Here is a 22,379-nt window from a genome sequence, read left to right on the forward strand (position 1 = left end):
TTAGGAGTGCAAAGTCCACGGAGGTTCGGTACTGAGGTAGGGTTGTTTAAATTTAAAGATACAGCATGAAAACAGGCCCTTCAGCCCATCGACTCCACGCCAACCATCGATCACACGTTTACACTAGTTCTACGTTGTCCCACTTTCACTTCCACTCCCTACACACTAGGGGGCAATTTACAGAGAGCCAATTAACCTACAAACCCGCACGGGCACGTCTATGGGATGTGGGAGGTTTGTAGGTTAACTGGCTCAGGGTGAAATTGTGAAAAATGTCCGTAGTGTGTAGGATAGCGCTAGTGTATAGAATTATCGCTGGTCGGCCTGGACTCAGTAGGCCAAAGGCCCTGATTCCACATTGTATCTCTAAAGTCTAAAGAAACCGGTGTATCCGGAGGAAACACCGTGCGGTTACAGGGAAAACGTGCAAACTCCATACAGACGGCACCCAAGATCAGGGTCAAACCAGTGTCTCTGCCGCTGGAAGGCTGCAGATATAATTTACTGTGTATGCTGCTGCAAGTGAGAATTTCAATGTAGAAACTGGTTAATACACAAAAGGACACAAAGTACTGGAGAAACCCAGCGGGTCAGCCAGCATAGAAACATAGAAAATAGTTGCAGGAGTAGGCCATTCGGCCCTTTGAGCCTGCACCGCCATCCAATATTAATCCAATCCAATCCAACTTTATTTGTTAAGCACTTTAAGACAACCAATGTTGACCAAAGTGCTGTACAGAAGAATAAACAAGACATCATAAACAGACAACATAACAGAACATAACATAACAGTTCACATAAAGCGCAAAATTACATATGAAATACAACAATAAATTAAAAGACATAAAACATGAGTAAAAATAATAACCACGCAATAAAGCAATCAAAATAAGAAATTAAAACAAATAAATAAAGTCGACATCTTACTAGGTATCAAAGGCCACGGAGAAGAGATGGGTTTTAAGAAGTGATTTAAAAACAGACAGAGAAGAGGCCTGTTATGATATGATCATGGCTGATCATCCAAATCAATATCCCATACCTGCCTTCTCTCTATACCCCCTGATCCCTTTAGCCACAAGAGCCACATCTAACTCCCTCTTAAATCTAGCTAATGAACTGGCCTCAACTGCCTTCTGTGGCAGAGAATTCCACAGATTCACCACTCTCTGTGTATCTTCAGATTCACCACTCACTCCAGCATGTCTGGAGAACATGGATAGGTGACGTTTCAAGTTGGGATCCATCTTCAGACTGGATTTCATTTTCTGTAAATGACACTTGAACACTTCTGCCTCTCGATCTGCCTCCCTCTCTTGATCGCGACCGAAGGTGCAGCTCTTCCTGGTTTCTCAGGAGTCCCGCCCATGATATTTTATTATTGGTTTATGCCCTGGTCCCCGAATCTGATCCCTCCTTGTCTCAGTGGCCCAATTCACCGCCCATCAACTAAGCGAAAGGGTTGGGGACATGGGGACATGAATGTTCCTCTGTGAAACCGGCGAAGGCAGAGCGAGGTAAGAGAGTCTGGGTGTATTTTTGTGGGCTGCAAATTTTAAAAGGGGTGGTGTGAGCTTCAAATCTTTAGCAAGGAGATGCATCATCCCCTGAAGATGCGCCGACACTTCCTGGTTTGCCACAGAGGTGGCAGCGTGAACCCATTAGACTCCGGGGACTCCCCAGATGTGATCCTAGCCGGTTTAAAACTCTCCTCTCATTCGTATTTCATTTATCCACACTCATTTATTTTATCACCAGAGAGAACAGCCATAAAGTAGATTTATTTTTTTAATACTAAAGCCTCAATTCTTCGAAATTGGGATGGAAAGTAATATTGTAGCATCTGTAAGAGTTATTACGTCTCCAGTCTTGCAGTGTCGCACTTACTAGCCGTCTCCAATAGTGGAGTAGTGAAGTTGTATGTGAAAATAATGTGTTTTTTGCTGTATTTTCTTGACCAGTTATTTCTTCAGTAAGGCGAGAAGGCAAAGATTGTTATCTGTAGGAACGTCCTAGAAATAGTTGAAATGGCCGCTCATCTTCTTGACCTTTTGACTTGCCTCGATAGTGTTTCACAGTTTAAGATAAAGTTTCGAGAATGTAAATATAAACCACACTTCAAACATCGCGCAATGATGATATGAGGAAGAATGTTGTGTAAGTTTTGTTCAATGTGGTCTGGCCTCGTTCATCATTGATCTAATGACAGTCCTTGTGATACAATTAATTTCTCATTATGCTGCCTGCTGCCATATTCTGCAGTTGCATCACAAAGATGATGAGCCCTCAAACCTGAAGTGCTTTGGTCTGCTCCTATGGTTGCCAACAGATCTCACAGAGTCATAGAGCACGGAAACCGGCCTTTCAGCCCAACTTGCCCACCTGACCATGGTTCCCCATCTACACGTCCCATCTGCCTGCTTTTGGCCCATATCTCTCTAAACCTTTCCTATCCATGTACCTGTCCAAATATCTTTTAAATATTGCTATAATACCTGCCTCAACTACCTCCTCGGGCAGCTCGTTCCTCATAAAAATTGCCCCTTCGGTTGCTATTAAATCTTTCCCCTCTCACCTTAAACCTGTGTCCTAGATTCCCCTACGCTGGATAATAGACTCTGTCCATTCATCCTTTCTATTCCCCTCATGATCTTGTGGATCTCTGGAAGATCACGCCTCGGCCTCATACACTCCCAGGAATAAAGTCCTACCTGTCCAATCTCTCCCTGTAGCTCAGACCCTCGCGTACTGGCAACATCCTCGTAAATCTTCTTGGCACTTAGTGTTTCACAGTTTAAGATAAAGTTTCGAGAATGTAAATATAAACCACACTTGAAACATCGCGCAATGATTATATGAGGAAGAATGTTGTGTAAGTTTTGTTCAATGTGGTCTGGCCTCGTTCATCATTGATCTAATGACAGTCCTTGTGATACAATTAATTTCTCATTATGCTGCCTGCTGCCATATTCTGCAGTTGCATCACAAAGATGATGAGCACCTACCCTCAAACTTGAAGTGCTTTGGTCTGCTCTTATGGTTGCCAACAGATCTCACAGTCATAGACTTCCTTCCAGCTTACCAACATCATTCCTATAACAGGGTGATCAAAACTTCCATTTTCACACAGAGAGTGGTGAATCTCTGGAATTCTCTGCCACAGAAGGTAGTTGAGGCCAGTTTGTTGGCTATATTTAAGAGGGAGTTAGATGTGGCCCTTGTGGCTAAAGGGATCAGGGGGTATGGAGAGAAGGCAGAACAGGATACTGAGTTGGATGATCAGCCATGATCATATTGAATGGCGGTGCAGGCTCGAAGGGCCGAATGGCCTACTCCTGCACCTATTTTCTATGTTTCTATTCTATGTAATGAAATAAAATACCAGGCTACAGACTGTTGGTTGTTAAGTAGAGCTACTGCTTGTGGCCGAATGGCCTACTCCTGCACCTATTTTCTATGTTTCTATGAACACAATACTACAAGTGCTGCCTCACCAACGTCTTGCACAAGTTCTGCAGAACAGTTTGGTGACCTTTGTGTCTGGTAGCTCTTGAGTGTGCTGTTGGACAGCCAATATTTGATGCAGAATCCATGTTGTTGCAATATTTATAATCTAAAGTACATGATTTAATTGTGGAAAGAGTGTTTTGTTGCACTAAGAGAGATTCTGTAGAGCAGGTACTGAGAAACCCAGGGAGGCACAGTAGCCCAGCGATAGAGTTGCTGCCTTACAGCGCCAGAGACCCAGGTTTGATCCTGACTACGGGTGCTGTCTGTACGGAGATTGTATGTTTTCCCTGTGTCCATGTGGTTTTCCTTCTGGTGCTCCAGTTTCCTCCCACATTCCAAAGACGGGTAGGTTTGTAGATTAATTGGCCTCTGTAAATTATCCCTCGTGTGTAGGATTGAACCACTGTACAGGTGATCAATGGTCGGCGTGGGCCGATGAGCCTGAGCTGTTTAATTTTTTGTTTAGAAATACAGGGTGGAAAAAGGTCCCATGGCACACCGTGTCCACACCGACCATCAATCACCCGCTCACGCTACTTTTATGTTATCCTACTTTCACATCCACTTCCCACACACTTGGGGCTATTTACAGTTTTTCTGGTGACTACACAGTCCCCACTTCTCCAAGTTACTTCTTCATGTTACTTTCCTCATTTGCTAATTATTACAGTACTTTATCAACTGAATGTAAAAAGCCACTGAGAGAAATATTTCACAAAAGGCAGCTTTAGCAGTGCCTGTTGCCAAACTTCCAACAACAAATTACTCTTACTTTCACCTTCCATCACCGTGAGGAATGTGGAGGAGTCGCTGTGGTGGATGTTTATGTTAACATGTATTTTGTGTGTTCCGTTGCTTTTTATTTGTATGACTGACTTGGCAAATGAAATTCCTCATATGTTGCAAAACATACTTGGCTAATGAAGTATTGTATTGTTTATTGCCCTTGGTGTTGTCTTCTGGTTCCTTTTCCACCTCTATCCCCTAAAACAAGTTTGTTTGGTAAGATAATTTTCCACTGTAAATGACCCCTAGTACGTCTTGTCACCCTAGTTGGCGTGCTAGTTTCATCCCTAGTTTGTATCCCTTCGTTATCACCTTGTCCACAGCCTGCAATGGACCATTGTGGGCACCACCTTTCCTGAGTCATTGCAGCTGACTCTGATTTGTTCTGTATCTTTTCAAACCTCTAGTTTCCCTCTTCCCTGACTCCGTCTGAAGAAGGGTCTCGACCCGAAATGTCACCTATTCCTTTTCTCCAGGGATGCTGCCTGACATGCTGAATTACTTCAGCATTTTGTGTCTATCTTAGTGTGTTAGTTTAGTTTAGTTTAGTTTAAAGATTCCAGGTCTTTGGAATGTGGGAGGAAACCGGAGCACACAGAGGAAACCCACATGATCACAGGGAGAACGTGCAAACTCCATTCAGAGAACACCTGTAGTCAGGATCGGACCCGGGTCTCCGACGTTGCAAGACAGCAGCTGTGCTGTTCTGGTGCAAAACATGAAGCCAGAGGAAGGAATGTAGGTGGAAGGGGAAAGCGTGAAACGTGTGCACATCCATTGTCCATGTATGACGTTTACAACAGCAATTCCAGTGATGTGCAGCGTAGCCTCTTCTTCAGAGGCTGAGAGATCTATCAGTGAGTGACCCTGCTAGTTAGACCCTGCCAGACTTGGTTGCAAGACATTTTTCCCGCAGAGAAGATGTTAGTCAATGATGGACTGCCATTGCGGTTCGTATAAAACACCTTCTACCTCTGTCATTGTCCACGTGTGTGTGCGTGTGTACGCACTGTGAGATTTCAAGGAAGTCCATTTCTTCGAAAATCTCTGTGAACAATGTTGTTTAACAAGTTGCTCAGACTGTTCCAGTAAATTCTCCTATGTTGATGATAAGGTGCCCATTGCTCAACGTGATGAGTGATGTACTCATTGAAGTCATTCCACGCAAAACAATTTGGTTTTAACTAACTTTGACTAGTGTGCAATAGTATTTCACAATGTGTCATCTAGTACAAAATAAGTCAATTAAAGTGATTTCAACCAGTGTCCCTAGAAGTTAAAATACCACAGCGGGTAGAGCTGCTGCCTCACAGTGCTAAGACCAGGCTCGATCCTGATTACGGGTGCTGTCTGTGTGGAGTTTGCATGTTCTCCCTGTGACCACATGGGTTCCCGCATGGGTTTCCTCCTGGTACAACAGTTCCACACACTAAATGGAGCATCTGCAATGAGGTTGAGAGGATCCGGACTGTACCCTGCTTTGGAAGATATGCCAACTTTTCTCCAGTTGGTAATCACATTTTGTGAAATTGGCAGATTTCCTGAACCTCAGTGAAATCTGATGAAGAAACGTCTTAACCTGTGTCTATCAGCTATCCATGTCCTTTAGAGATGCAGCCTGACCCGCTGAGTTATTCCAGCACTTTGTGTCCTTTTGTGTCTTAACCAACACCTGCATTTCCTTGTGTCTACCTCCATGAAGTTGAGATGGGTGACTGGGTGTCGAGGTGAAGCTTATTTGCTAACATTAACACAGTGATCCATTCTATCTCGGGCAGCACGGTGGCGCAGTGGTAAAGCTGCTGCCTCACAGCGCCAGAAACCTAGGTTCGATCCTGACTATAGGTGCTGTCTGTATGGAGTTTGTACGTTTTCCCTGTGATCTCGTGCGATTCCTCCGGATGCTCCAGTTTCCTCCCACACTCCAAAGCCATACAGGTTTGTTCATTAATTGGCTTCTGTAAAAATGTCCCCTAGTGTATGGGATAGTGCTAGTGTATGGGATCGCTGGTTGGCGTGGGACTAAGGGCCCCGATTTGATGCTGTATCTCTAAACGAAACTAAACTACTGGTGTAACTCAATGAGTCAGGCAGCGTCTGTGGAGGAAACAGGCAGGCGACATTTAAGGTCGATGAAGTAGCGGGGAGAAAGCTGGTAAAGAGAGATGGGGGCAGGACAAAGCCTGGCAAGTGATAGGTGGATACAGGTGAGGGTGGTTTCAATCGGCAGATGGGTGGACAACGGCTAGGGTAGAAAAATAAGACAAAAGTAAGAGAAAAGGAGTGAAATGTGAAGCCAGAGGGAAGGATATGGGTGGATGTGGATAGGAGGGAGGAATGGGGGAAGAGGGGCAGTATCACATAGAAACATAGGTGTAGGAGTAGGCCATTCGGCCCTTCGAGCCTGCACCGCCATTCAATATGATCATGGCTGATCAACCAACTCTGTATCCTGTACCTGCCTTCTCTCCATACCCCCTGATCCGTTTAGCCACAAGGGCCACATCTAACCCCTCTCTTAAATATAGCCAATGAACTGGCCTCAACTACCTTCTGTGGCAGAGAATTCCAGAGATTCACCACTCTCAGGGTGAAAAATGTTTTCCTCATCTCGGTCCTAAAAGATTTCCCCCTTATCCTTAAACTGTGACCCCTTGTTCTGGACTTCCCCAACATCAGGAACAATCTTCCTGCATCTAGCCTGTCCAACCCCTTAAGAATTTTGTACGTTTCTATAAGAACCCCCCTCAATCTTCTAAATTCTAGCGAGTACAAGCCGAGTCTATCCAGTCTTTCTTCATATGAAAGTCCTGACATCCCAGGAATCAGTCTGGTGAACCTTCTCTGCACTCCCTCTATGGCAAGAATGTCTTTCCTCAGATTAGGAGACCAATACTGTACGCAATACTCCAGTTGTGGTCTCACCAAGACCCTGTACAACTGCAGTAGAACCTATACTCAAATCCTTTGCTATGAATGCTAACATCCCATTCGCTTTCTTCACTGTCTGCTGCACCTGCATGCCTACTTTTAATGACTGGTGTACCATGACACCCAGGTCTCGTTGCATCTCCCCTTTTCCTAATCGGCCACCATTCAGATAATAGTCTACTTTCCTGTTTTTGCCACCAAAGTGGATCACATCTTGCTAGTTCTGCCATACAATGTTTTAATGTCTCCTTTCAGATATACTGATTGAAGAAGTGTCAAGCATTGCCACAAACGAAGAACAGAAGAACTATACAGATGACTAAGAGTGTGTTCTGATTCTTCACCTGAACCAAAGGGTCCAGTGCTGCAGAGACACGGACTTCTCTGAGGCGCATGAAGACGAAAGGTCTGAATGCAGATGCAGAATATTCCAGTGGAAACCACGTTTGGCGATGAGTAATTCTTCAACGACTCAGCCTCCCACTGACGAGAGTAATGCCGTTGCCGGGTTCATCCTTGTGCCCTTCTTTGTTCTGACGTTAATTGGATTTGCTGTTGCTATGGTAAAGTAATTTCCATTATTCAGTCAATCACTTTAGATTTCACTTTGTAGTACTTTGGGGTGACATTTCGTATCTGTAATTACGTTGCATGGTTACCTTAAAATGATGGGGTCTGGATAACATAGCCGATCCAACTATATTTGGATCAATATTGTGGGCGGCACAGTGGCTCCACAGTAGAGTTGCTGCTGCCTGACAGCACCAGAGACCCGCGTACAATCCTGACCACGGGTGCTGTCTGTGCAAAGATTGTACCTTCTCCCTGTGACCGCGTGGGTTTTCTCCGGGTGCTCCTGTTTCCTCCCATACTCCAAAGATGTGCAGGTTGGTAGGTTAATTGGCTTCTTTAACAATTGTCCTTTGTATATAAGGGACCTAGTGCACGGGGATCGCTGGTCAGCACGGATCGCTAGTCTGAAAGGCCTGTCTCCACGGTGTATCTCTAAACGTCTAAATATGTTTTTAGCACCTGAACAAAATAATATTAATGCACTTTAAATGATTGCATCAATTCTTACACTCTTGTTCACTTTCTTGATTTAAAGCATGGGCTTCTTTCTCAGCTGTAACATTTTCACAAACTCAGCAGATTCAATGGTTCTTTATTGTCACATGTGCAGATCTACAGTGACATACTTTTTTTTTTCATTCAGTGCAGTAAGGTATTGCCATGCCTTTGCACGGTCCCCGATAGTACAAAGTGTACAGAAATAACCCACTGGGACAGTATAACTTGCCAAATGTTGACACCGTTTTCAAAGTCCAGTCTAGTCCGTTGCTCTTGGTCTTCAGGAGCAGTGCCTGATCCAGGCGAGTCCCAGGCTGCAGCAGGGCCTCCAGCCAGTGAACCACCATCCCTCTCCTCGCCTTCCCGGCCGGTGGCATCTCGGCAGTCGAACTTGAGGACACGGAGGATAAGACCCCCGGCTCTTGTTACAGCCCCGTTGCTCTTGTGTCCACCATCGCCAGGCCTCTCCATCCTCTCCAGTCCTCTGGGGATGAGCAGGGGCCGGGCTTGGTGGCACCCTCTACAGGCCACGGCCCACCGTTCAGCCGCGCGGCAATTATTGAGGTCATCCTGACAAAATTATTGTCTCAGAATTTAAAATAGTGGATGCCAGGGCAAGAAGCTTGTCAGTTCAAACAGAAGTCAAACTAGGATTCGCTGCATGCTTTATCCAAAACTTGCTGATGTTTAGTTTAGAGATACAGCGTGGAAACAGGCCCATCGGCCCACCGGGTCCGCGCCGACCAGTGATCACCCGTACTCTAGTTCGATCTTACCCACTAGGGACAATTTACAGAAACCAATTAACTTCCAAACCTGGACGCCATTAGAATGGGGGAGGAAAACGGAGAAAACAAAGGGTGGTGGGTGTATGGAACAAACTGACGGAGGAGGTAGTTGAGGCTGGGACTATCCTAACATTTAAGAAACAGTTAGACAGGTACATGGATAGGATAGGTTTGGAGGGATATGGCCCAAATGCGGGCAGGTGGGACAAGTGTAGCTGGGACATGTTGGCCGATGTGGGCAAGTTGGGCTGAAGGGCCTGTTTCCACACTGTATCACTCTATGACTATATGACCCACGCGGTCACAGGGGGAGCGTGCAAACTCCCTATAGGCAGCTCCCACAGTCAAGATCGAACATGCGTCTTTGGCACCGCAAGGCAGTAACTCTACCATTGTGCTGCCCCTTCAGATGTAAAAGCCTGTTCACAAATAGAGATCAGTGCTGGTGCTCCATCTTCCTGAGATTCTCCAGTATTTATCCTAGTGAATTACCTCTCAAATCAGGAGCCTTTGGGATCCAATGATTTCAATGGGAATTCTAAGGATATAAAGCAAGGAATAGGTTAAATTATCCTATATTTTGTGGATTAGTTTAACGGAATGTAAATTTCCCTAGTGTGTAGGATAGAACTAGTATGCGGGGATTGCTGGTCGGCGCCGACTCGTTGGGCCAAAGTGCCTATTTCCGCACCTGAAACCCGTTAAACGCCCTGAGCAGTTTTTCCAGGGATAATGACTGAGAGAATCATGTTTTTAAATTACAGTTTTTCTTTTCTGAACCTTTTCTTTTTCTTTTAAATCAGGTGATGTACATACAAAAGAGACGCAGGTAATTCATCTTTGCCTCTGGTGACTAAATCCAACAACTTGATTGACGTTTTGCACCTGCATATTGATTTTGTTTTGTTTATTACTTTTATCTGTATCATTCCTGGAAAATGTGTTTAAATTGACAGTATTAAGATATTTGGCAGGTAAAGACTGAATGAGAAAGTGTAAATATTCCCATAGGCCAGTAAATAAATGCACTTTGTGTAGTAATTATCACACAATCAATAACATTGTCATGATGTGATAGGAACAGAATTAGGCCATTCAGCCCATCAAGTCTTCAGCGCTATTCAATCATGGCCGGTCTATCTTTCTTTTTCAATCCCAATCTCCTGTTTTCTACCCATAACCCCTGACACCCGTACTAATCAAGAACTTATCAATCTCACCTTAAGGCATATCCATTGACTTGGTCTCCACAACGTTCTGTGACAATGAATTCCTCCTCATCTCCTTCATTAGAGGTACAGCAAGGAAACCAACCCTTTGACCCATCAAGTCCATGCCAACCAGCAATCCCCATACACACATAGCATTATCCTACACACTAGGGACACTTTACATTTTTCACCAAAGCCAATTAACCTGCAAACCCGTATGTCTTTGGCGTGTGGGAGGAAACCGGAGAACCCAGATAAAGCTCACGCTCTCAGAGAGAGCGTTCAAACTCCATACAGACAGCACCCATAGTCAGGATAGAACCCAGGTCTCTGGCGCTGTAAGGCAGCAACTCAACCACTGTGCTGCCCCGAGTGGATGAGAAAGTGGGATAACGTAGAACGTATGATGGGCGTGGTCTCGATGGACCGAAGGACCTTTTTCCATGCTGTATCTAAATGAAACTGAACAGAAACAACTCCCATGAAGAAAACCAGAGTTACTTCAGGAAACAGCAGCAAGGTTCAATTTATGAACAGCTTTGCTTGCTAACCCTGCTAATCCTGTCTGACAGCATTGTGGGCTTGCCAGCATTTAAAAAACAAAAAACATGTACAATGAAGTAAACACCTACTGTGCACAAACTAACCCACCTGGCCTGTCACTTCTGCCTTCTACCCCCACACCAGGAAGAACTACAATGATACCCAGAAATTAGGATATACTCGTCAAGATAGGAATAGGATACTTCAGATTCTTTTGTCAGTTCTGCCTTCCATTGAAATCAGCAAACTAACGTAATACTAACCTAAATTAAAACTTTTGCTTGAAACAAGGAAATGCAGATGCTGGTTTTACAAAAAAGGACACAAAGTGCTGGAGTAACTCAGCAGGCCAGGCAGCATCTTTGGAGAACATGGATAGGTGATGTTTTGGGTCGGGACTCTTCTTAACACCTTTGAGGTTCACAGATGTCTAACCATCTCTGCAATTGCACTGTTGAAAGCTGAGGGGCAGCACAGGGGTTCAGCTGGTAGAGCCGCTGTCTCACGGCATCAGAGACCCAGGTCCTATACTGACCTTGAATTCTGTCCGTGCGGAGTTTGTACATTCTCCCTGTGACTGCCTGGCTTTCCTCCTACATCCCAAAGACGTGTGGATTTGTGGATTAATTGCCCCCCTTGTATATTGTCCCTCGTGTGTGGGGAGTGAACTAAAAAGTGGGATAACATACAACTAGTGTGAACGGGTGATCGATGGTCGACGACGCTCTGTTGTAACTTCACTGTAACTCAAAACTAAAACCAAATTTTCCCGCAATGTGCCTGGTCCTAGTCTTCTCAACTACTGGAAGTAGATTTTTCTTTATCAGGGGAACACCAGTTGGGATGTTGCAGGTCAGTGCTTTAAACTAATTGAACGTAAATACCTCGTGATTAATTTCCAGGCAAGCATGTCTGTCTTTCACTTCCGCCTTCAGCAAAGTTCACAGGGGATCTGTGAACTTTGTATACAAACAGCCTAGTGTTTAGTGTTCTAAGGGGAAATTAGCTGCTTACAGTGCCCTCCATAATGTTTGGGTCAAAGGCGCATCATTTATTTATTTCCTCTGTACTCCACAATTTGAGCTTTTGTAATAGAAAAAAAATCACATGTGGTTAAAGTGCACATTGTCAGATTTTAATAAAGGCCATTTTTATACATTTTGGTTTCACCATGTAGAAATTACAGCAGTGTGTATCCATAGTCACCCCCCCATTTCAACGCACCATAATGTTTGGGACACAGCAATGTTATGTGAATGAAAGTAGTCATGTTTAGTATTTTGTTCCATATCCTTTGCATGCAATGACTCATTGAAGTCTGCGATTAGTGGACATCACCAGTTGCTGAGTGTCTTCTCTGGTGATGCTCTAACAGGCCTGTATTGCAGCCATCTTTAGCTAAACCTTGTTTTGGCTAGTCCCCTTCAGATTTCTCTTCAGCATATAAAAGGCATGCTCAATTGGGTTCAGATCGCGTGATTGACTTGGCCACTCAAGAATAGACCATTTTTTAGCTTTGAAAGACTCCTTTGTTGCTTTAGCAGTATTTTTTGGATATTTTTCTTGCTGTAGAATGATAGGATGTATCTATACACTTCAGAATTCATTATGCTACTACCATCAACAGTTGTATCATCAATGAAGATAAGTGAGCCAGTATTTTCAGCAGCCATACATGCCCAGGCCAATACACCCCCACCACCGTGTTTCACAGATGAGATTTGGATCTTGGGCAGTTCCTTCTCTCCTCCATACTTTGCTCTTGCCATCACTCTGTCATAAGTTCATCTGTCCACAAGACCTTTTTCCAGAACTGTGGTTGCTCTTTTAACAAACTGTTTAACTTTTTGGCGAACTGTAACCTGGCCATCCTATTTTTCCAGCTATCCAGTGGTTTGCATCTTGCAGTGTAGCCTCCGTATCTCTGTTCATTAAGTCTTCTGTGGACAGTGGTCATTGACAAATCCACACTGGACTCCTGAAGAGTGTTTCTGATCTGTTGGATTGGTGTTGGACTGTTGGACTGGGATTTTTCTTTATTATAGGGAGGATTCTTCTGTCATCAGCTGTGGAGGTCTTCCTTGGCCTGCATGTTCCTTTGCATGGATGTGCCCACAACATTATATAAACACAATTCTGCCTTAAAGATTGATGTTTCCTGTCAGAATTAAATTAATAATTTCACTGATATTATTGCTTATGATGTATCCTGTTTTTGTTTTAGAGATACAGCGTGGAAATAGGTTTTTGGCCAACCAATTCCTGACCATCGATCACCCGTTTGTTTGTTCTATCCTACACATTAAGGGCAATTTACAGAGGCCAATTAACCTACAAACATGGACTACTTTGGAATGTGGGAGGAAACCAGAGCACCCGGAGAAAACCCACACGGTCACAGGGAGAACGTGCAAACTCTGTACAGACAGCACCCGTAGTCAGGATCGAACCCGGGTCTCTGGCGCTGTAAGGCAGCAACTCTACCGCTGCCACAAATGTGGTGGGGAGAGGGAAGGGAACAAAGATTAGATATTTTTATTGGATGCCTCACCACTGCGTTTTGTTTTCCGCTCGTGTTTAAAATTTGCTTTTCCCCAAATGTGTCTGCTCTGCCTGTCATGATGACATTTCTACAAGTTCTGACCAACCTTTGATATCTCATCCGAGTGGCTTTGTGGATGCATAACCAGGAAATGGTTAAGTGTTGCAACAATTTGTTGGAATATCTGCTGCAGGGTGGCGCAGCAGTTCAGTTGCTGCCAGAGACCTGGGTTTGATCCTAACTCTGGGTGCCGCCCGTATTGAGTTTGTACGTTCTCCCCGTGACCACGTGCGTTTTCTACCTGTGCCCCGGTTTCCTCTCGCACTCCAAAGAGGTGCAAGTTTGCAGGTTAATTGGCTTCTATAAAACTGTAAATTGTCTAAAGGGTGTAGAACTAGTGTGCAGGGTGATCGCTGGTCAGCACGGACTCAGTGGGCCAAAGGGCCTGTTTTCGCGCTGTATCTCTAAACTTAAATGAAAAACTAAGTTAAACATTAAAAATTGAGATTTGATTTTAGGTTTAGGTTTAATATTGTCACCTGAATCTTTGTTTTATTTGCTATCCAAACCGATCAAGTAATACTATAGAAAGATAGAAAATGCTGGAGTACTTCAGCGGATCAGGCAACATCTCTGGTGAAAATGACGAGGTGATGTTTTGGGTCGGGACTCTTCTTTAGACTCTGGAGAAAGGTCCTGATGTGAAATGTCATCTATCCATTTTATTCCAGAGATGCTTCCTGATCCATTGAGTTACTCCAGCATTTTGTGTCCATATTTGGTATAAACCAGCATCTGCAGTTCCTTTTTATTAGATAACACTATAAATACATAGCTCAAACTCAAATACTATAGGTAGAGTAAAGGGAGAGATACAGAGTGCAGAATATAGTTCTCAGCATTGTAGTGCACCAGTTCCAGAGACAGAGTTCAATGTCCACAATGGGGTTGATGTGAATCACAGTATCCTAGCTTATGAAAGGACTGTTCAGAAGCATGATAGCAGAGGGTTAGAAGCTGAATTGAATTGAATAATTGAATTAAATTGAATTGAATAATTGGATTAAATTGAATAAATTTTATGAGCCAAGTATGTATACATACAAGGAATTTGCCCTGGTGCTTTGCTCACAAGTAACAACACGCTATATAGTAGTCAATTAAAACTAAAACATTATAATTTAAACATGTAAATAATGAAGATTGAGGGGGGGGATCTTATAGAAACTTACAAAATTCTTAAGGGGTTGGACAGGCTCGATGCAGGAAGATTATTCCCGATGTTGGGGAAGTCCAGAACAAGGGGTCACAGTTTATGGATAAGAGGGAAGTCTTTTAGGACCGAGATGAGAAAAACATTTTTCACACAGTGGTGAATCTCTGGAATTCTCTGCCACAGAAGGTAGTTGAGGCCAGTTCATTGGCTATATTTAAGGGGGAGTTAGATGTGGCCCTTGTGGCTAAAGGGATCAGGGGGTATGGAGAGAAGCAGGTACAGGATACTGAGTTGGATGATCAGCCATGATCATATTGAATGGCAGTGCAGGCTCGAAGGGCCGAATGGCCTACTCCTGCACCTATTTTCTATGTTTCTATGTAATGAAATAAAATACCAGGCTACAGACTGTTGGTTGTTAAGTAGAGCTACTGCATGTGGGGGAAAAAAGCTGTTTTTATGTCTGGCTGTGACGGCTTTGACAGTCTGGAGTCATCTTCCAGAGGGAAGTGCTTCAAAGTGTTTGTGGCCAGGGTGTGGGGTCAGAGATGATCTTACCCACTCGCTTCCTAGGCCTTGCAGTGTACAGTTCGTCGATTGGGGAAGGTTGCAGCCAACAACCTTCTCGGCTGATCGAACGATGCGCTGCAGCCTCCAGATGTTAGGCTTGGTGGCTGAGCCAAACCAGACCATGATGGAGGAGGTGAGCACAGACTCTATGATGGCTGTGTAGAATTGGACCATCATTGCCTGTGGCAGATTGTGTTTCCTCAAGTTGTTCCTGTTTCTAGTTTCTGCAGGATGGGAACAGGGAGAAGAAGGAATGACCAAGGTGGGACAAGTCTTTGATTATGTTGGAAATAAAGAACAGCATGTGCTGGTTTACTAAAAGACAAGACACAAAGTGCTGGAGTAATGGGTCAGGCATGTTGGCTGCTTGCAGTGCAGATGGAGTCAATGGAGGGAAGTCTGGTCTATGTGATGGACTGGGCTACATTCTCAACTCTCTGCATATTCTTGCAGTCTTGGGCAGAGCTATAACGGAACCCGCCAGTGGGCTTTTTATGGTGCATCTGTAGAAGTAGAGAGGAGAGATGGCCAGTGTATAAATAGGAGGGTGGGTGTGGTTAGTCAGGAGTTGGGGCTGATTGGAAAGCTGCTGAAGGTGATAAGCAAAGGCTACCAGTACTGGAAACTGGTTAAGTAATCAAGGAGATAGTCGTCTTCTTCTTGCATATGGCGTGCACAGCCTAAAGTTGTAGGACAACTTGTTCTATTTGATCTTATTTGATTATGCACGCCAGATTGATTGCATTCGTCGAAACAGGGCGGACCACGTGAAGGTTGCAATCTCCCACCCCAAGGAGATAGACAAGACTTTATTGTCACATGTCCCAAACCGAACAATGAAATTCTTACTTGCAGAAGCACAACAGAATATGCAAACATCGAAGATAGACATCAAATGCTGGAGTAACTCAGCAGGACAGGCAGCATCTCTGGAGAGAAGGAAAGGGTGACGTTTCAGTCCGAAGAATGGTCTCGACCCGAAATGTCACCCATTCCTTCTCTCCAGAGATGCTGCCTGTCCCGCTGAGTTACTCCAGCATTTGATGTCTATCTTTGGAGTTAAACCAGAATCTGCAGTTCCTTCCTGTACAGAATATGTGAACATAGTATTCTATAAACAATATAATAAACAAATAAAATATCCGTATATATGCACATACACAGACACGCACACACGCACACACACAGACACACACACAGACAAGCATGCACACACGCGCACACACACATTCACACACACACGCACACACACATTCACACACACACACACACACGCACATATGAGACACACAATAATAATGTAAAGAGACAACCATTGTCCCCAAGTCTATGTAGTTCAGAGCTTATTTGGATGTAGTGAAATGGAACAATTTGGGGAGCGGTGAATGTTTAGCAGATTTTACAACTTTCTTTGGGATGGTGATAAAGGCCTGCAGCATATAACACGGAGAAACCGGTTGATCATCAACCTTCTTGCAGAAATATTCCCCTTGAAGCAGTCGCTGTGCAGTAGATGCATAGGGAAGTCTTTGGCTTTTTCCCTCCTTTTCAGTGAGTATTTGAAAGTTTGGAAACAGGTTCTTCATCTCACCGAGTCCATGTTGACCATTGAATACTCGTTCACACTAGTTCTATGTTATCCCACATACGCTTCGATCACCTGACACACCAGGCGCAATTTAAAGAGGCCAATTAACCAACAAACTGGTTAAAAGCGGCAATCTACCTGCCGTGTGTTTATTCTTAATCGGGCAATGATTCACCTCTCACGCACTGTGGACATTGGAGTTTGTCAATGGAACTGGTCGCGCCACAATGCTGAGAACTATATTCTGCACTCAATCTTCCTCTTTGCTCTTCCTATTGCACTTGAGTGTGACTTGATTGTATTTCTATGTAGTATCATCTAACCTGTTTGAATAGCATGCAAAACGGGTGTGAAGGATTATGGGCAGAAGGCAGGAAAATGGCATTAGGAGGCAGAGATCAGCCATGGTTGAATGACATAGATGCGATGGGCTGAATGGCCTAATTCTAGTCCTATAACTTGTGAACATGTGAGCTTGTGACACCAAAGCGTTGCGCTGTGCCTTGGTACATGTGACACTAATAAAACTAAACCTAATATCATCTTCAGAAATTAAATAAACTTTGTAGGATTTGACCTGGACTTTGCTTATGTAACCAACTGGAGTTGACTATCTATCTTTTGGACTCTCATTCTCCTGTCCTTTCCCAAGGTTGGATGCGTTGAGACACCAGTTGCTCCCGGTGTATGCCTACGACCCCACTGAGGAACTGAATGAAGCCGAGGAAGAACTGCTCCTAGACAGCGATGAGCCCATGGTGAGCACTGAGAAAGACACAAAGTGCTGGAGTAACTTCTCGGCTTAGGCAGCATCCCTGGAGAACATGGGTTGGCGAAGCTTTGGGTCGGGACCCTTCTCCAGACTCCGTAATGCCACCCATCCGTATATCGAGCAGGGATGCTGTCTGATCCACTGTACCGCACTAACTGTTGGAACTAAATGAACAAGTTAAACGCCGCTGCCTGTGGCAGAATGGCTGCTCCACGCAGAGATGGTCGCGTTTACTCTTGCTCTTACTGTCTGCATTGAGGGATGAGTTCTGTGTATCCAAACTATATTAATAAAAACCTTTACAATAAACCCTGGCTATAAAGGACCAAGGGGGGGGGGCGAAGAATGGTGTCCGTTATTACCGATCGTCTGTTATAACCAAATGAGGGGTGTAGATTTAATCCAAGACTGGGAGGGATGAAACACAACATTATGGGTGGGGTTAAACAAGTGGGAATTCACAGGCCAGGGAACCACAGAGCCCCCTGGCCCCACACGCTGTGCACCAGAGACGGGCCCGGTACTCACGCCGCCTTCATGCTGCTCGCTCTCTCCTCTCCCGCAACCAGAAGCTCCCGCCACGTGGCACCAGCTAGTTGGTAACTGGCGGAAGCGAGGAGAAAAATGCAATGGGAGCTTCGGTCTGCTATAACCAAAATCCGTTATATAGAGGTACAGGGACAATCTCTTCCCACCTCTTATCCGGCAACTGAACCATCCTCTCACCAACTAGAGAGCAGTCCTGACCTACCATCTCCCTCATTGGAGACCCTCAGATTTTTTTTGATTGGACTTCTGTCTTGCACTAAACGTTATTCCATTTATCCTGTATCAGTACATTGTGGATGGCTTGATTATAATCATGTATTGTCTTTCCGCTGACTGGATAGCGCGTAACAAAAAAGCTTTTCACTGTAACTTGGTCCACGTGACGATAAACTAAATTGACGAGGTTTGTTATTGTGAGGGCTTACTGTAATAAGAATTGAGGAACTAAATGCAATAATAAAGCACGTTTCCCTTCCAACACGGATTTTAAATCATGTGAGTTAATTTCCAGCATTAAACGTGTAACTCCTGAACGCATGTCTTTGTGTTTTTGACAGCTGCTGCAAAGTTGGGGTGCATCGCAACGGTCTAAAAGAACATTTCACGCGAAAAGCTCAAAGTCTTGATCTACTGGTCACAGTTCGGTGCAGAGACAAAAGAGGCTTGGGGACAGGTGAACGATGGGCTTTGACAACAGGACTGTTACACAGCAAGTTTCCGAAAAGCAATGTGCCAGAAGTGAAGAGCTCCAAACATCACTGGATTAACACTTGTACAAAAATTAAATCCCCAGTTGGTTGGCATCATTGATCCCAATGTAGGGTGCTTGCTGTATGTTTATTTGCCTTGGAGCCACAACTGGGGAACGATCTTGTGACGATAACAAACCATGGATCGTATGGGAGACATAAAATGCTGGAGTAACTCAGCAGGACGGGCAGCATCTCTGGAGAATATGAATAGGTGACGTTTCGGGTCTGAAGTCGGGTCCCAACCCCATACGTCACCCCAAACATCACCCACTCCTTTTCTCCAGAGATGCTGCCTGACCCGCTGAGTTACTCCAGCAATTTGTGTCTATCTTCGGTATAAAGCAGCATCTGCAATTCCTTCCTACACAATAGATTGTATGGATTCACTGAGAGGGTTGGAACAATTAATGTATCTGTGAGTTAGTTTTATTTCTGATGATTTTGTTTTGTAATTTCCATTGGAAATTTCCAGGGGTTTTCTGAACAATGCAACCCATACAGGATGTGTGGAAGATTTGGGGATTAGCATAAGGAAATATGTGTTGTGTAAATCATATGCTTTAGAGTCCTCATTTCTGGGCTCAAAAATGTACAGACTTTAAACCCAAAGTTCATGAGATTTATAACAATATTATTTTACATTATAAACCATCTAATTCTCGGAGTGATTAATGACTTACTGAGATTTTGAAAATAAATTATGCATTGAAAAACCTTCATCCCACCTTTCTTAGTGGAGGCAGAGAAACAGTTAAATGGAAAAACAAAATACTGTAGAAATAATAAATGTAAAATAAAAAGAGTACAGGCACCTCACATTTTACACATGTTTGATTTGTGCATTTTTGATGTAACACACTTGTTAAATTTACACTCCAACTTATTTTGCGTACTGTATTTTTCAAATAAGCACTCGTATTTATGCCTATTTAAATGTACATGGTTAATTTACGCATTTTTGAATTACATGTTGCTTTTCAGGAACATGTCACTGATATTAACCTTTCCAACACAAAGCACTTGTTTCCTCCCACTGATTCTGCTTCTCTTCACCTAACGTAAAACGAGAGGTCGCCTGTATGTTAGAAATCCTCAGCAGGATGGGCAACCTCTTAATAGAGAGGAAAACAGAGTGGTTGTTAGGAAATTTGTTAGGGAAACAAAATATGTTACTATCCACAGATGCTGCATTTGTAATATTTTCTGCTTTTTTATGACCACTTTGTCCAAACAGGCCCTTCAGCCCACGCAGTCCTCGCCAACCAGCAATCATCCCGTATACAAGCACTATCCTACACACAGGGGACAATTTTGCTGATGCCAATTTACCTACAAACCTGTACGTCTTTGGAATGTGGGAGAAAATCGGAGCACCTGGAGAAAACCCACGCAGTCCCAGGGAAAACGTACAAACTCCACTCAGACAGCACCCGTTGGGATGGCACCCTTCTTCAGATAAAGAATGGAATACATTCAGGGCAGCAAAGTGGCGCAGCTGGTAGAAATGCTGCCTCTCATTGCCAGAAAACCCTGCTTTAATCCTGACTTTGGCTGCTGTCTCGTGGAGTTGGCACGTCTCCCTTGGGTTTCCTCTGGGTGCATCCGTTTCCTCCCACGTCTCTTAGACTTTGTAGATTTATCATCCTCTGTAAAATTGCCCTTGATGTGTAGGGAGTGGATGAGGAGGTGGGATAACATAGAACTAATGTGAACGGATGATCAAGGATTAGCATGGACTCCGTGGCCCAAAGGGCACATTTCCGTGTTGTATCTCTAAATGTAAACATTTAATCAAACATCATTCCAGCACTCCATCTGTTTGTACAAAAGATATTCGGTTAGCGACATTAATTTTCCATTTTAATGTTTAATTATTTTCCATTCCTACACATGGATGTGGAAGCTTTACTTTGGACTTTAAACTTTAGAGATATAGCATGGAAACGGCAGAAACAATCTGCCAGCCCCACACACTAGTTCCATCCTACACACTAGTGGAGATAATTTACAATTTACAAAAGCCGTTTGGCCTATGAATCCACACGTGAGGGGGGAAACTGGAGCACCTGGAGAAACCCCACATGGTCGCAGAGAGAACGGACAAACTCTGTACAGACAGCACCCATCGTCAGGGTCGAACGCGATTCCCTGGAGCCGTAAGACAGCGACTCTACCGCTGTGCCACTGTGATCCCCAAAGCTTATATTGCACCTACCCCAGAGACAGTCCTTTCCGAAGGTCCCAAAGACACTGCAATACCTGTTAAATAATCACTGATTAGAGAACAACTCACACAGGCAGAACCAAGAGGCAGCTGCTTCCAGCTTCCAGTCCTGTCTCGGTTGAGAACTGAAGCTCATGGGAGACCTTGTGGGATGGAACATATGGCTCCAAATTCTCCCTTCAATTTTACATCCCGAGCTCAAAGGGAAACATGCCAACACACCAACATTGTGAAATGGATGTAATACCAGACAAATTACACCTGCCACATTTCTGTATGAGTAAGAAGGAACTGCAGATGTTGGTTTAAACCGAAGATAGACACAAAAAGCTGGAGTAACTCAGCGGGACAGGCAGCATCTCCAGAGAGAAGGAATGGGCGACGTTTCGGGTCGAGACCCTTCTTCAGAATTGCTGCCTGTCCCGCTGAGTTACTCCAGCTTTTTGTGTCTATCTTACATTTCTGTATGATATGGAGGACATTTGGCCCATTGAGTCTATGCCAGTTCTCAGAACAATCCTATCAATCCCACTCCCTGCTTATTTCACTGTACAAGTGTTTTTGTGTTTTAGACAGGCTTCACGTTCCTGAAAAGCAGCACGTAATTTAAACAAAACTTTAAACAGATGGAAATTTGAGCATTTTACTTCAAAAACACACGTCAAGCACGCATAAAACGTAAGGTGCATGTCATCTATTTTCTGCTGTCCGCACACTGCATTACAGCCTGGTTCAGCGAGCAGCAACGAAGGAGATTACAAATAGTGGTGAACACGGCCCAGTCCATCATTGGCACTGACCTCCCCACCATCGAAGGGATCTTCAGTAGACACTGCCTCAAAAAGGCAGCCAGCATCATGAGAGACCCACACCAGCCTGGTTACACACTCATTTCACTCCTGCCATCGGCAAGAAGGTACAGGAGTCTGAAAACCAGGTTCAGGAATAGTTTCTTCTCAATAACCATCAGGCTCTTGACTAACACAAATACTAACTAAACTATGAACTGCGGACTGTCTCGGTTGCACTAAGTACTTCTGGCTTTATGTATTAATATTGGGGTTTCTAATTTATTGTTTTTATGTTGTTTATTGTGTTATCTATGTGTAGCATGTTTACAGTCCCGTTTTGTTGCTGCAAGTAAGAAATTCATTGTTCTGCTTTCAGTACATATGACAAATAAACACTCTTGAACTCTCCCAGTCCCTCAATTCTCCAGAGAGCCACAATCACCCCAGGCCATCTATCATTGCCAATTAACCGCCCAGCATCTGGTGAATGACAACACATTATAGTTGCCTTGAATATAAAGCAGAAACACACACA

At 44.1% G+C, this 22,379-nt stretch overlaps 1 protein-coding gene across 1 annotated transcript; it reads left to right on the top strand.

Moving 5' to 3' along the window:
- The first annotated feature begins 1,375 nt into the window (after positions 1-1,375).
- Positions 1,376-19,695, top strand: LOC129708670 (small integral membrane protein 29-like). Its single transcript, XM_055654579.1, has 5 exons — positions 1,376-1,517; positions 7,483-7,790; positions 9,890-9,915; positions 17,409-17,514; positions 18,635-19,695. Exons 2-5 carry the CDS (start codon positions 7,680-7,682, stop codon positions 18,701-18,703), a joined length of 312 nt encoding a protein of 103 aa, XP_055510554.1. The 5' UTR covers positions 1,376-1,517; positions 7,483-7,679; the 3' UTR covers positions 18,704-19,695.
- The last annotated feature ends 2,684 nt before the right edge of the window (positions 19,696-22,379 follow it).

Source organism: Leucoraja erinacea, chromosome 24 (genome assembly GCF_028641065.1).
Source record: "Leucoraja erinacea ecotype New England chromosome 24, Leri_hhj_1, whole genome shotgun sequence".
Lineage (NCBI taxonomy): Eukaryota > Metazoa > Chordata > Chondrichthyes > Rajiformes > Rajidae > Leucoraja > Leucoraja erinaceus.

Coding starts and splice junctions, on each gene's coding strand:
- LOC129708670 (XM_055654579.1), top strand. CDS start 7,680: ATGAGTAATTCTTCAACGACTCAGCCTCCCACTGACGAGAGTAATGCC. Junction 7,791..9,889: donor TTGGATTTGCTGTTGCTATG/GTAAAGTAATTT, acceptor CTTTTAAATCAG/GTGATGTACATACAAAAGAG. Junction 9,916..17,408: donor TACATACAAAAGAGACGCAG/GTAATTCATCTT, acceptor TCCTTTCCCAAG/GTTGGATGCGTTGAGACACC.